Source organism: Neolamprologus brichardi, chromosome 20 (assembly GCF_056152115.1).
Source record: "Neolamprologus brichardi isolate AB-2024 chromosome 20, ASM5615211v1, whole genome shotgun sequence".
Classification (NCBI taxonomy): Eukaryota; Metazoa; Chordata; class Actinopteri; order Cichliformes; family Cichlidae; genus Neolamprologus; species Neolamprologus brichardi.
In genome coordinates, this window is record NC_142123.1 from 34,352,892 (window position 1) to 34,367,651 (window position 14,760).

The 14,760-nt window shown below is 41.9% G+C and overlaps 1 protein-coding gene across 1 annotated transcript; it reads right to left on the reverse strand.

The window, feature by feature from the left end:
• Window positions 1–3,492: 3,492 nt before the first annotated feature.
• On the reverse strand, window positions 3,493–9,272 carry LOC148097072 (galactose-specific lectin nattectin-like). Its single transcript, XM_087833472.1, has 9 exons — window positions 9,239–9,272; window positions 8,748–8,780; window positions 8,130–8,228; window positions 7,596–7,689; window positions 7,338–7,432; window positions 4,396–4,481; window positions 4,138–4,272; window positions 3,739–3,847; window positions 3,493–3,560 (listed from the first exon to the last, which is right to left on the reverse strand). Exons 1-9 carry the CDS (start codon window positions 9,270–9,272, stop codon window positions 3,493–3,495), a joined length of 753 nt encoding a protein of 250 aa, XP_087689598.1.
• Window positions 9,273–14,760: the final 5,488 nt, after the last annotated feature.

A 14,760-nucleotide genomic window follows, 5' to 3' on the forward strand; every position in this document is an offset into this window, starting at 1 on the left:
TCTCTTTTTACCATAGGATCTACTTTACAATATAAATTGCCTTGAGACGACTGCTGTTGTGATTTGGCGCTGTATAAATAAAATGTATTCAAACTCAACTGAATTGAAAGCTGAAGGCTCTGCTTCCCATTGTATGGAGCAATCACATGTAAACCAGCAGTCTGAGAGCGAAGTGCTCTGTTTACGGCACTGTAAGGTCATTAGGATCAGATGGGGCCTGATTATTCAGGACCCACAAAGTCACTTGGAGATTATTTTTCCTGGTTAAATGATGATCTTCTAAATTAGTGAGATGCCATTTCCTGTGCAGCTTTTTCCAAGACTCCTTTTATTTGTCGTGCAATGTTTGAATAAATCCTGTGATCTACATGCAAACCCATTGCCAGTTGACGGTAATAGACAGGGTGCGGCAGGAGTACAGCTGGGAACACATTTGTATGGAAAATATTCTGATTTGCATTGAAAATCTTTGTTCTAACTAACAAAGGAGAAAGTGTTTCGGTCCATGGTTCAAAAGCTGTGATGAAATCAGCTCGTTGGACAAACATCTGTTAAAGAGTGGACTCAGGCACGGAGCTAAGAAATAAAGACAGTGCGTTTATTTACAGTGCAGCAAGGTGACAACAGTTCAAATGTGTGTGACCAAGTGGTCGGCGGGGTTCTAAAAGAAATAATAAAATGACAACGCCACCTAGGGGAATTCCCCCCCCAGGAAATATATGTTTAAGAAAAATAGATAAAAAGAATAAAAAGAGGCCGCACAGATTCAAGGATGCACACTGAGGCAGGTTGGCTCCAATATTAAAACAGTTTTATTTATAGTAAAAGAAATAAAGAATAAAATATTAGGAGAACAAAATGTAGCGTCTTTGTTGACAGTGTCCTAAAAGTACAATAAAACAATGTTGGAACTTGGACTTACCAGCAGCCGTAGACCCAAAAGAAAATCACACAAAAAGAAAATCACTGCAGCCCACCCGGTGCTGTACAAAAGAAAGTGTGAAAACGACCCACCACCTGAGGTCCCAGGGCCACTGGCACGTCCTCCGTTCACTGAAATAAAACACAGAAAAATACGTTAAAGGAATAAAAGGACACTGAGCGTCTGGCTCGCTACAGATCATAAAAAAACTAAAACACACTTTAATAACTTTAATAAAAGAAATCACACACACACACACACACACACACACACACACACACACACACACACTCCTCGTGCATATGGTACGACAACTTTTCTCCATGCCCCTGGTACACTGCGCAGAAGCACTTTGCCACCCACACACACACCCACCCACACACACACACACACACACACACACACACACACACAGAGATCTTCAGTCATGTATCCTGTGCTTCACAGTAACTGTAATTTTATTGGTTGTATTTGTGTATATAACCCCCCACCCTCACCTCTATCCTGTATTTATTGTTCTTATTTGTCGCATCTGTGATTATAGCAAAAACATAGTTAAAGGGTTTTTTTACCTTTTAATTTTTAATGGTTTAATAAAGGTTCCATGAATTCTTCCCCCATCTGGTGATACAAAGTGGTATTACAGCCCTATTTATGATGATCGGTACAGTACGTATACGTGAACATGACGTCACATTCTGTTAATGTTTGTTCATTTGGGAAAGTTTAGGTCACTGCTTTTGTAAGATCAAGTGGTTTGTAGCTTAAACCCATTCGCTGAAACGTTCAAGACAATTTACTACACAGCAAAAGCAAGACACAAGTAGGGAAAGTTCTTTGTGCTACTCATGCATGAGGGAGGCCTGCCTGGAAGTGTCGTTCCACCCACTTGACCTCCGTCAGACTCTCGTCCCCCGTAACACTGCTCTTTTATTGAGGCTACATGAATGTACATAGGTTCATTAACATATCACGTATACATACACACACAGAGTACCTTGCCTGTGAGTTGTGTAAGTGTGTGTGTGTGTGTGTGTGTGTTGGGGGGGGGGGTACGACCTCTCCCATGCTCCCAGGATGTGGGTGTAAATGCCAGAACACTCTGGCATGCACACAAAGTCTTTGCAGACTATTAAGGATCAAACCTCTACCAACATGACATTGATTATAAAGCTCTGAGCATATATGAGTAGATATTTCTAAGCATAAATGACAATCCTGTGGTGGACCACTGGAGGGCTCCACTCACACCCAGTTCTCAGGAAGTGTTGTTGCTGTGCTTTGGAGGGAAAAGTGTTCAGTTGTGTGGTGATGAATAATAAACAAGCAGTGTCAATCGAGAGCTCTCGTGTCGTCTGTGTTTACCTCCACAATCCACTATATAAACCTGACATCAATCTTCTTTCATTTGTGACAGTTAGCCAAAATAAAGCCCATCTTATCAAAGCAGCTTTTTGAGACTGTAATCCCTGCCTTTGTTACATCTAGGCTGGATTACTGTAACACACTTTACTGTGGGGTTAGTGATGCATCCATTAGACGTCTGCAGGTTGTGCAAACTGCTGCAGCGCGTCTTTTAACTGGAACAAAATAATCACATTACTGGCTATGATGAGGATGTAACATCCTGGACAGGGAGGAGCGCTGGTTTGAGGGCGGAGTCAAGGAGGCCATTTACGTGAAAAGGGAAAGACCATCTCTGAATCGAGGAGGGGGCCTAAGGGTCCATCTGTCACCATCTTACATGCTGTGATTGCAGCCATTCCCCAACTCTCTGTGAATGGGACTCATGGTTATTGATCAGTGGTTGTTGATCAATGGTCATGAGAATTTGCATAATTAAGATGAAGGAACTGACCCCCCAGCCCATTGTTCCTTCAGTGGGCTGGTTTCAGTCAGTAGATGTAGACGTGAGCCTGCATGTAAGACAGGCCTCTTCTCTTTCTGAGTTTAAAACTCTTCTTAAGACACATTTATTTGCTCTTGTAAGGGGCTGACTCAATATGACTTTTTTAACATGTTTTATTATTTTATTTAATCTTTTAATTTGTTGTTGTTTGTTTATGCTATTTGTATATGTACAGCACTTTGTGAGCTCTGGTTTTGTGTTAAAGTGCTTTATAAGTAAAGCTGGTACGGTATGGTGAAGTTGCAAAAAAAGATAAATATATAATTTTACACAAATATGATTAAGCTGATTCTTTTCTTCAGATTTAAAAATAACTGTGTTATCAGCATCAGCTGATGAGATCCCAGGATCAGAAGTACTGATGGTGTATTTATGTCACACTGGTTTTTCCATCACAGCTGCAGGGAGACAGAAAGCAGCTCGTTTTCAGGTTTATTAAGATGATCAGATGATGAAGCATGAACGACTCACTTTCAGGTCAACATTTCAGTTCCTTTACATTTTTTTGAATTTATTTTCCTGTTTATTGTGATATGACATCATATTTATCAATAAATCTTCGAGCAGTGATGTCATCGAGGCTTGACATCCTGCTGGAAGTGACATCAGCAGTGAGGCTGTGACATCATCATGTCAGATGTGTGAGGACACAAAGGAGCAGTTATGGACCTCTGACACAAACAAAGCGTCTCTGTGAGTCACACCCTTTGTCGTTGACATAATCTCGTCCTGTAAAGAATCAAAATGAAGAAACAGAAATAAAATCAGAGGTCTGTGCTGTAAACGTTTTCTTCTTCTCTAATGTAAAAAGAACAAACACAGTTCTTATAAAGACCTAAGATTACATGACTTTAGTCAATATAAAAACCAAACACATTTCATCAACAGTCCCACTTTCAGTTTGTACCTCCATTGTTTATCTCCATACAGTCTTGATCTCCAGCGTTGTCTGGTTCTCCTTTGCCCCAGTTTTTGAAGTTAAACTGGGAACCATCACTCCACATCCACACAGTTTCCTGGAAGAATAAAGTTCAGTTTGTTCTGATGTACTTTGATGCATCTATGCTGAGAGTGCAGACATGAGACCTCTTACACCACTCGAACACAATGAAGGTTCATTTTGTTTGTGGAGGTAAAAAATGAAAAGAAAAGTCAAGTCAACAGCAACATCTGTCTCCAGGAACAAAGTCCTGATTAATCCGTCTGTCACATGTTGACCTTTGAATCAAACTGATGAATATGAAGAGAAACAGATGAAAAATCAGAAACAGCTGCAGCTCATCCTCTTTATCTATGAAACACTTACAGTCTTTATGTCGTTGCCTCCAACCCAAGCTGTTTCATACGACCCTGCTGCTGTTCGAGTGAGCTCTCTGATGAAGGTGTACTCAGCTGTGCTGTGGAATGAGGCCAGATGTCCACCGAGTGTCTTACAGGATCTCTGAGGAGGAAGATGAGGTGCACAGAAGATGAAAAGTGTGAGAATGCATTTAAAATCAGTCAAAGACAGAAACTCTTTATATCATCAGTGATGCAGCGACAGCTGCTGTTATTTCTAATGTACCTCAGCATCAGTCCAGGTCTTCATGCTGCTTTCAAAGATGAAACAGCGACCTCCAAACCAAGTCCAACCAGGAGGGCAGGAAGCATCTTCAAAATGATTGCAAAGTTAAAAGGTCAGTGAATAGATTAATGATTCCTCAAAAAGAAAAAATAACTTCTGAAACTTCACCATGAACTTCAGCTTAGAAAAGATTTAATAAGAAACACACATTTATTTATGTGTTAATTTTGTAACTGACTCACTGCAGCAGTGAATATTTAGTGTGACACTGAGTTAAAGTGTAATTAATATTTAATAATAATTTACTTTAGTTAATGTTCTAATTTTACAGCAGATTCCTCCACAGCGGGACAGAGAGATTCACACGTTTGTGTGATTTTGCATGTTTCACTTTTAACTTCTACTGATCACATTTGGGTCTTTAAAGCTGCAGAGCGTGAATGTTGACCCCCCACGATCCTCCGGTGGGTCCTGTTTAAGGTCGAGGTTTAAATCTAACAGTGAGTGTGCTTTTACCATCAGGGACCTTTGACTGTGGAACAGGCTCCAACAATCACAAACCTCCTTTAAATTACTTAAAGCACATTTTCTCCTGTTTTGGCTTCCTGTTAAATCCAGAATTCAAAATCCTGCTCCTCACATACAAGGTCTTAAATAATCAGGCCCCATCTTATCTTAATGACCTTGTAGTACCATATCACCCTATTAGAGCACTTCGCTCTCGCTCTGCAGGCCTACTTGTTGTTCCTAGAGTATTTAAAAGTAGAATGGGAGGCAGAGCCTTCAGTTTTCAGGCCCCTCTTCTGTGGAACCAGCTTCCAGTTTGGATTCAGGAGACAGACACTATCTCTACTTTTAAGATTAGGCTTCAAACTTTCCTTTTTGCTAAAGCATATAGTTAGGGCTGGACCAGGTGACCCTGAATCCTCCCTTAGTTATGCTGCAATAGATGTAGGCTGCCGGGGATTCCCATGATGCATTGCGTTTTTCCTTTCCAGTCACCTTTCTCGCTCACTATGTATTAACAGACCTCTCTGCATTGAATCATATCTGTTATTAATCTCTGTCTCTCTTCCACAGCATGTCTTTATCCTGTCTTCCTTCTCTCACCCCAACCAATCACAGCAGATGGCCCCGCCCCTCCCTGAGCCTGGTTCTGCTGGAGGTTTCTTCCTGTTAAAAGGGAGTTTTTCCTTCCCACTGTCACCAAAGTGCTTGCTCATAGGGGGTCATATGATTGTTGGGTTTTTCTCTGTATCTATGAAGCACCTTGAGGCGACTTTTGTTGTGATTTGGCGCTATATAAATAAAACTGAATTGAATTGAATTTTAGAGAAAATAGGCTCCTAGCACAAGCTGGGTCTCGAATGAAGTCGAGAGGTGACCGGGCCTTTGCAACCGTAGCACCCAGACTCTGGAATAACCTCCCTGTTCATATTCGTACTGCCGAGTCGATCACGTCTTAAAACTTATCTTTTTACTTTGGCTTTTGATTCTAACTAGTTGGCTGTTCTGGCTTGTTGTGTTGTTACCTATTGTTTGTTGTCCTGTTTTATTGTTTGTTTTAATTGTCTCCTGCTTTTACTGACTGTGAAACACTATTGTTGTTTTAATATGTGCTGTATAAATTTGATTTGATTTGAATAGTGCTTCAGCAACTACAGGCACATTTAGAGATAAACAGTATCAGTGATAAATTCCAGTCTGGATTTAAACCGCGTCACAGCACCCAAACTGCCCTACTAGGAGTTTTCAACGACCTCCTAATCGCTGACTCTGGGCGCTCTGCGCTCTTACTTCTATTAGATCTGACGTCACCTTTGACATGGTCGATCATGATATTCTTCTGGGAAGGTTAGAACATGTAGTTGGCCTTACAGAAAATGTTCTTTCATGGTTTAAATCATATCTTTCAGAGAAGTCCTTCTCTGTCACAGTGGGTAAACATTCCTCTTCTTCTGCCCCTCTTCGCTGTGGTGTGCCCCAGGGCTCGGTGCTGGGTCCTGTGTTGTTCTCTCTGTACATGTTGCCCCTGGGCTCCATTTTTGAAAAACATAATGTCTCTTTTCATTGCTGTGCTGATGATATTCAAATCTACCTCCACTTGACTGGGGATGTTTCATCTTCACTACATCCTCTGTTTGATAGTTTGAGGGATGTCAAAGACTGGTTATTATGTGACTCTCTTACCTTAAATGAAAAGAAGACGGAATTATTGTTTTTGATAGAAATGTGCTTCTGGGACAACTGACTGGCACACTCGGGCCGCACGATTTGATATCCTCGTGTTGGTGTTGTTCCCAGATCATCATACTAAAGGTTGTTCCAGGACCAACATTGCAAGTGACCAATCAGAATGTTGTGACGTCATACTTTTGCAACTTCGGGAAAAACCGGCGTAAAACAAAAAACTGTACTTAAGCTGCGAGAAACCGCCTTTGTCCGCCGATCAACGGACCCTAACCCTTTAACAAACGCTAAGCAGAATTGATATTGTCCTTGCAACACTGGAATTTCATAAATGCACGAATGGGTTGGTGCGCAAAAGAATAACATCAGAATAATGTGATTGGTCACTTGCAATGTTGAACCTGGAACAACATTTTCATGATGATCTGGGAACAACACCAACACGACGATATCAGATCATCCCACTCGGGCCTGTTGCTGTTAGGAATCTTTTCATGGATAGTTCCTTCAAACTGGATAAACAGGTGTCCACTGTGGTAAAAAGTCGCTTCCATCAACTGCGCCAAATTTCTAAAGCTAAACATATTTTTACTGCAGGAAACGTACAAAGAAAGAGAAGCTGTGTTCTCACCACACTGAAGGTTTGCCTGAGATGCTTCGCATGTTACACAGATCCATCAGAAACTGTAATCATTCATGCACAGATTGGGTTCATTAGTCATTTCTAATCACAGGTTTAACAGAGTCCTTACGTGGGAAGCAGTCGTAGGTGGTCTCCAGGTATTTGCAGACTCCAGGATCATAAGTAATGTTTGACTTTATGTCACACTCTGTTTTTCCATCACAGCTGCAGGGAGACAGAAACAGCTGGTTTAAGCTCAAAGATATGAAACAAGTTACTTTCAGGTGATCATTTACTTCCTGTTAGTTTGAGTAAAGCTGTTCAACAGGTTTTAGTTTGTTTCTTCTTTTGAATCAAAGGCTCACTTCTACCATCCCACAGTGCTCACCTGTTCCTCACGTTGTTCTCAGTGTCACTGTCAGAGCAGGTTACTTCACCTCTACATTTGTACACAGCTGACGTCACAACGATCATTCCACCCACTGTTATACAGACACAGTATGAGAGAAAAGGAACAACTCAACACAACATGCAATAATCCAGGTTTAAGGCTTCAGTTTCAGACTCAGATGCTGCAGATCCATAAATAATGAGGATTGTACCTCTGTACACCACCACAGTGGAGATTACATTAACTCTGATTAAGGAGAAAACTTTAAGTCAGTGTTTTTGTTTCTAATCTACATCAAATGTTTCTGAATTTTTATACACAGTCCAACATCCTCAGAGCTTTTGTTAAAGAATAAATGCACTGTTGGTTTGTTGATCAGGAAAATACCATTTAAACTGAAAATAAGCAACTGTGCATAAAAAGGCTGTAAACTATAAACAGTTAATCCAATACTTGTTAAGTTTGTTGAATTTAGCCTGAGAGTCTGAATTTGATCTGCAGTGAATTCTTGGACACTATTTTCCATCTTACCACAGCTCAGGTGATGAACACTGAGGCCGTTAGAGGTGACCACTCTCCCTGTGGATATGGCGGTCACAGGAGGAAAGGAAACTTGAGCTCTGATAAAGCCTGAAATAAAAAATAAATGTATAAATTGTACATTTCTGATGAATCAATGGGGAATGTGTTGATCATTTTCTTGCTGAAGGTGAAGCTACAGCTGGTCCCTCATCTTACTTTAGTTTTCCCTGATGGATGTGAAACACGGTTAGTGTCAGCGAAGCTTACAGTAACCTCTGTGTGCTGAAGCTGCTGGCTGATTTAGCTCCAGTGTGGACAACAAAGATCACAGTTTGTAAAGAGTGCAGATACATAATATCTGTTCTTATGTGAGGACTGAGAGGAGAGAGTTTATGAAACTCTGCTGGGCTTAAACCCGGGTCATCTTTTCAGAAGCCCGGGGTGTTTTAGAGTGTAATTTGTTTCATAGTTAGAGGCCTGACTGACATCTGTATAAAACAAAAACTACACACAATATTCGAAGCACATAGCGCACAGTCGTAAATTCCCCCTAATTTTGGTATCAATCAATCAATCAATCAATCAAGGCTTTATTCGCCACATGCAGGTTGCCCTGCAGTAATTTACCTGAAGTGATGAGTGAACAGGTTGCTGCCAGCACTGAAAGAGACAGAAAGAAAGCTCAGTGTCAGACTGTGTGTTTGATATCAAGTTTAATTCACCTCAAAACATGAAACAGAAATGAAAACCAAACAGGAGAAAGCTGCTGCTTTCATTCACACCTGGATTCTTTGGAAACTCTTTCTAAACAGCAGATTTCAATGACACATTTATTCTCTTCATGTTTCCAACTTTTGTCAATAAACTTATTTGTGTTGACAGTTTGAACTCTTCAAAGTAAATGATCAGCCATGAATTCCTCTCAGGACTCTGTGAAGCCTAACTGTCCTGCTGAGGTGATGCAAACATGTATTTAGGATGTTAGATTAACTGATCCAATAAAGCAGAAAGAAAAGCATGTCACAGTACAGCACAGTGGAAAGCTAGAAAAGGATTAGACTGAACATGTGCAGCTGATTTCATGTAGAAATAAAGGATTATCAGTGTGTTGTACTCACACAGTGTGCTGCTGAGTCCGGAGCAGAGCATCATGTTAGGAGATCTGGATTACAGTGAAGAGCTGATGGAGGATCAAACACAGAGCTGCTGGATTTACTCTGTTTCAGTAACACCTGTGATGTATATGTATGCAAAGCACAGCCAATGGAAAAGCAGAGTATCCTCCTTCTCACGTGCAGGATGTTGGATGTTTGGAATGGAAAAAGTATGAGAAAAAGAAAAAACAGGATGTGAATGTTAAATAAAAACAGGGTGCAGCAGGAACACAGCAGGAATATATTTGTATGGAAAATATCCATATTTACATGGAACATCTCCACATGTCTCTCTGGTCAGAGACCACAAACGAGACAGTGTTTGTGATGCTGAGTCAACAGTATTATATTGTAAGTGTTTAAAGAGAGGTTTCCATTGACTGTGACTGTGTGAAGAGCTGTTGAAAACGTTCCTGAAAAACACAACATGCCATTGTATGGCAGCTGCACCATTGTACTAAGGGTTTGGAGCACAGAGAGAACAGGGCCTTCATAAACACCCAAATCATCATCCAGGAAACCTGAAGCTGAAAACACCAAAACAACATTTTCCTTTGCAGACCAAACATAGAGTTAACAGCACTAAATGAAAGGTTACATAAACTTGGCTCTGCTCACCTGAACATGATGCAAATTACCTGAAGAACAAAGGAGCAGAGCCTTACAGGAAACCAGAATATTTCAGCAGAAATGAAGTCAGGGGACACGCTGGCCATGATGTGCCCACATCCCCCTTCACCAAACACACCCACGGTTGGATCACGTGACCCTGAATCCTCCCTTAGATAAGCTGCAATAGGGATTGCTTATCAAAGGGAGGATGATGCTGCACTGAGTGTTTCTTCTTCACTCACTATGTGTTTGTACACATCTCTTTATTAGGTATTATTAATCTCTGTCTCTCTTCCACAGCATGTCTTTATCCTGTCTTCCTTCTCTCACCCCAACCAATCACAGCAGATGGCCCCGCCCCTCCCTGAGCCTGGTTCTGTTGGAGGTTTCTTCCTGTTAAAAGGGAGTTTTTCCTTCCCACTGTCACCAATGTGCTTGCTCATAGGGGCTCGTATGATTGTTGGGATTTTCTCTTTTTATCATAGGATCTACTTTACAATATAAATTGCCTTGAGACGACTGCTGTTGTGATTTGGCGCTGTATAAATAAAATGTATTCAAACTCAACTGAATTGAAAGCTGAAGGCTCTGCTTCCCATTGTATGGAGCAATCACATGTAAACCAGCAGTCTGAGAGCGAAGTGCTCTATTTGTCATACGGCACTGTAAGGTCATTAGGATCAGATGGGGCCTGATTATTCAGGACCCACAAAGTCACTTGGAGGGATTATTTTTCCTGGTTAAATGATGATCTTCTAAATTAGCGAGATGCCATTTCCTGTGCAGCTTTTTCCAAGACTCCTTTTATTTGTCGTGCAATGTTTGAATAAATCTTGTGATCTACATGCAAACCCATTGCCAGTTGACGGTAATAGACAGGGTGCGGCAGGATCTGGGAACACATTTGTATGGAAAATATTCTGATTTGCATTGAAAATCTTTGTTCTAACTCACAAAGGAGAAAGTGTTTCAGTCCATGGTTCAAAAGCTGTGATGAAATCAGCTCGTTGGAAAAACATCTGTTAAAGAGTGGACTCAGGCACGGAGCTCAGAAATAAAGAAAGAGCGTTTATTTACAGTGCAGCAAGGTGACAACAGTTCAAATGTGTGTGACCACGTGGTCGGCTGGGTTTTAAAAGAAATAATAAAATGACAACGCCACCTAGGGGAATTCCCCCCCCAGGAAATATATGTTTAAGAAAAATAGACAAAAAGAATAAAAAGAGGCCGCACAGATTCAAGGATGCACACTGAGGCAGGTTGGCTCCAATATTAAAACAGTTTTATTTATAGTAAAAGAAATAAAGAATAAAATATTAGGAGAACAAAATGGCCGTCCGACTGGGGTCCGGAATGTGGGGCCTCCCTGCTGCTGCGGAGTCGGGGCGGTCTGCTTCTCCCCACCGCAGGGAAAAGGGTAACACAACCTGGGTCTGGGTGCAGTTCCCCCCTCCAGGGGCAAGGGTACCTAGACCCGGTTTGTAGAGTACGCTTGGGGAGTGTGATTGTGTGTACAGCGTCTCTTTATGTCTGTCTCCACGTTGGTTAAGTGTGGAGTAAGTGCATATGAGAGCATGAGGGTGGGAATGGATGTTTGTATCTGTGTGTGCCTGTATGTCTGTGTCCATATGTCAGGATGGGTATCAGACGCCACCTCTCTGAGGACAGCTCAGGCCCTCCAAGGTTTGGAGGCCTATCTCCCCCACCACTTCCCCTGCCGGGGGCGGACTCCCTCAGACATCGGTGCGTTGGTGGTTCTTTGTGTCCGGGGGTGGGCGTCCGGGTACACACCGGCTCACTCCTTGGCGGCTGCTTATCGGGGCCTGGAGCCTGGGGCTCGCTTGGGCCACTTCGGAGGTGGGGTGCCCCCGGCCTCTCGGCCTGGGGCTCGGTCACTCAGGCACAGCTGGCTGCCGGCGGAGCTCACGGGCACGTCGCTGCAACCCCCCCTGGCTTCTGCTCCGTGGCTGCTGGGTGACCCCTCATCTGGGACTCTCCTCAGCTCTTTCTGGGACAGTGGCACGGCTGCCCCTCTGTTGGTCTTCCTTGGTCTCTTGTGTTCTGGGGGCCTCTGGATGTCTGGAGTTTTGATCTCCTCCATACCTGCTTCATGCCCTGGAGGACGGGGCAGTGGCCCCCCCACACCCTCTAGCAGATCATTACATGAGGGAACCTTTTAAGAAAACAAGCGCGTCCATGCTCACAGGTGTACACACGGGTGATCACACACACAAACTACACCCTTTTTGGCTCCTACCTCAATGCACACTGTGCTGTCGATCTTACGTGCTGCACAATAATGTTTAATATTTAGTATTTACTGTCATATTCCCATATATCATTGTGATGTTGTTTATTGTATTACTCTCGTTTTCTTCTGCTTGTTTTCTTTTTTCTTTCTCAACAGGTGATCCAGGTGATCGATACATGTATTTTTTTTTTTTTTTTTTTTTTTTTTTTTTTTTTTTTTTTGCTTATTCTGTTTTTTGTTTTTTGCCCTTCTCCCCCGTCCCTCTTCTCAACTGTTTCTCTTTCCCTCTTTCTTTCTCCCTTTTCTTTCCCCCAGTCAAGTCTGTCCCGTATTCAGCAAGTGAAAATAAAATAAAGAATAAAAGGTGAATCAGATGGACCATTACGGCAAAGCTGGGATGGTCAATTTGGTAAAGAAAATCCGTTGGGCATCTTTCCTCGCCTTTAGACAATAATTCTGATGGCAAAAGAGCCAAACGGGACAGGCAAAAAAAAAAAAATAAAAAAATAAAAAAAGCAAGAAAGCAGAAGTTGCATGTTTGTTGCTGTCGGCGTTGGTTTGGTTAAAATGACGTTAGCGTCATGGTCGTATTGACGCGGCGGATCTCCGTTGGCGGGTTGGCGCGGGTGGCCCTGTGCGTGGGACTGCACTGCGTCAACGCGTTAGCTCGTTGGCGGGTTGGCGCTGTGCAGCCCCGCGCGCTGGGCCGTCCGTGCTGGCTCGCTGGCGGAGCTTTGCCGCGTTGGTGCAGTTGTGGCGTTGACGTCGTTTTAATGAGATTAACATTGACAGCATTAGTTACAACATATTAATATAACCCACAAGTAAAATTTTGGATTTTTTTTTATCTTTTTGCTGATTAATAACATTATAGTCACGCTAAATAATTTGATTTTGAATTAGATAAAAGGGTTAGGAAAATTGAGGGATGAATGTCGGGTTGTATGAATGTGTGCAAAGGAGTAAATGCGCCTTGTAGCTTAACACTGTGTGAGGTTGAGATCAGAAAAGTGAGGTATAAATGCAATCCATTTGTATACGGGCGCATTGTTGCAGAATTGTTCTGTCAGGTAAATGAGAGAACAATTTAAAAGTCTATTTTTTACAGTAACATTTAAAGTTAAAAAGTAAAACCGGTCACAGACAAGTGCACAAGGAAGTCGAATTCTATTTTTGGATAGTTGATAAAGAGTGTGAGTCATGCGCGGGAGTTGGGTGTGGGCTTGACATAAAATCAGTTTAAGAAGCATCAGTCGAAATGTTTGTCACAAAATACTTTCAGGCTGACTGAAAAGCTTCAGTCAGCCTAAAATAGCCATTTTATGTCATGTCCACACCTGACGCCTGCGTATGATTCACACCGACAGTTTCCAAGACAGGTTTCACTTGTATTTAGCTATTTGTTTATCCCTTGTGAATCTCTGTTTATATTCTGTAATTGCTGTAAGACACTTTCGTGTCATGTACTTTACGTACTTTCTAGTAATTTCTATTCATGCTGAAGGCAAACGAGGGGCCAACCTAGTATTAGTATTAGCATTAGCATCTGTACTCGTTCCAGTGGAGTTCAAAAAAATAAAAATTTGAATTTTCATAAAAAAAAAAAAAAAAAAAAAAAAAAAAAGGAGAACAAAATGTAGCGTCTTTGTTGACAGTGTCCTAAAAGTACAATAAAACAATGTTGGAACTTGGACTCACCAGCAGCTGTGGACCCAAAAGAAAATCACACAAAAAGAAAATCACTGCAGCCCACCCAGTGCTGTACAAAAGAAAGTGTGAAAACGGCCCACCACCTGAGGTCCCAGGGCCACTGGCACGTCCTCCGTTCACTGAAATAAAACACAGAAAAATACACTAGAGGAATAAATGGACACTGAGCGTCTGGCTCGCTACAGATCATAAAAAACTAAAAGACACTTTAATAACTTTAATAAAAGAAATCGCACACACACACACACACACACACACACACACTCCTCGTGCATATGGTACGACAACTTTTTTCCATGCCCCTGGTACACTGCGTAGAAGCACTTTGCCACCCCCCCCCCCCCCCCCACACACACACACACACACAGATCTTCAGTCATGTATCCTGTGCTTCACAGTAACTGTAATTTTATTGGTTGTATTTGTGTATATAACCCCCCACCCTCACCTCTATCCTGTATTTATTGTTCTTATTTGTCGTATCTGTGATTATAGCAAAAACATAGTTAAAGGGTTTTTTTACCTTTTCATTTTTAATGGTTTAATAAAGGTTCCATGAATTCTTCCCCCATCTGGTGATACAAAGTGGTATTACAGCCCTATTTATGATGATCGGTACAGTACGTATACGTGAACATGACGTCACATTCTGTTAATGTTTGTTCATTTGGGAAAGTTTAGGTCACTGCTTTTGTAAGATCAAGTGGTTTGTAGCTTAAACCCATTCGCTGAAACGTTCAAGACAATTTACTACACAGCAAAAGCAAGACACAAGTAGGGAAAGTTCTTTGTGTTACTCATGCATGAGGGAGGTCTGCCTGGAAGTGTCGTTCCACCCACTTGACCTCCGTCAGACTCTCGTCCCCCGTAACACTGCTCTTTCATTGAGGTTACATGAATATACATAGGTTCA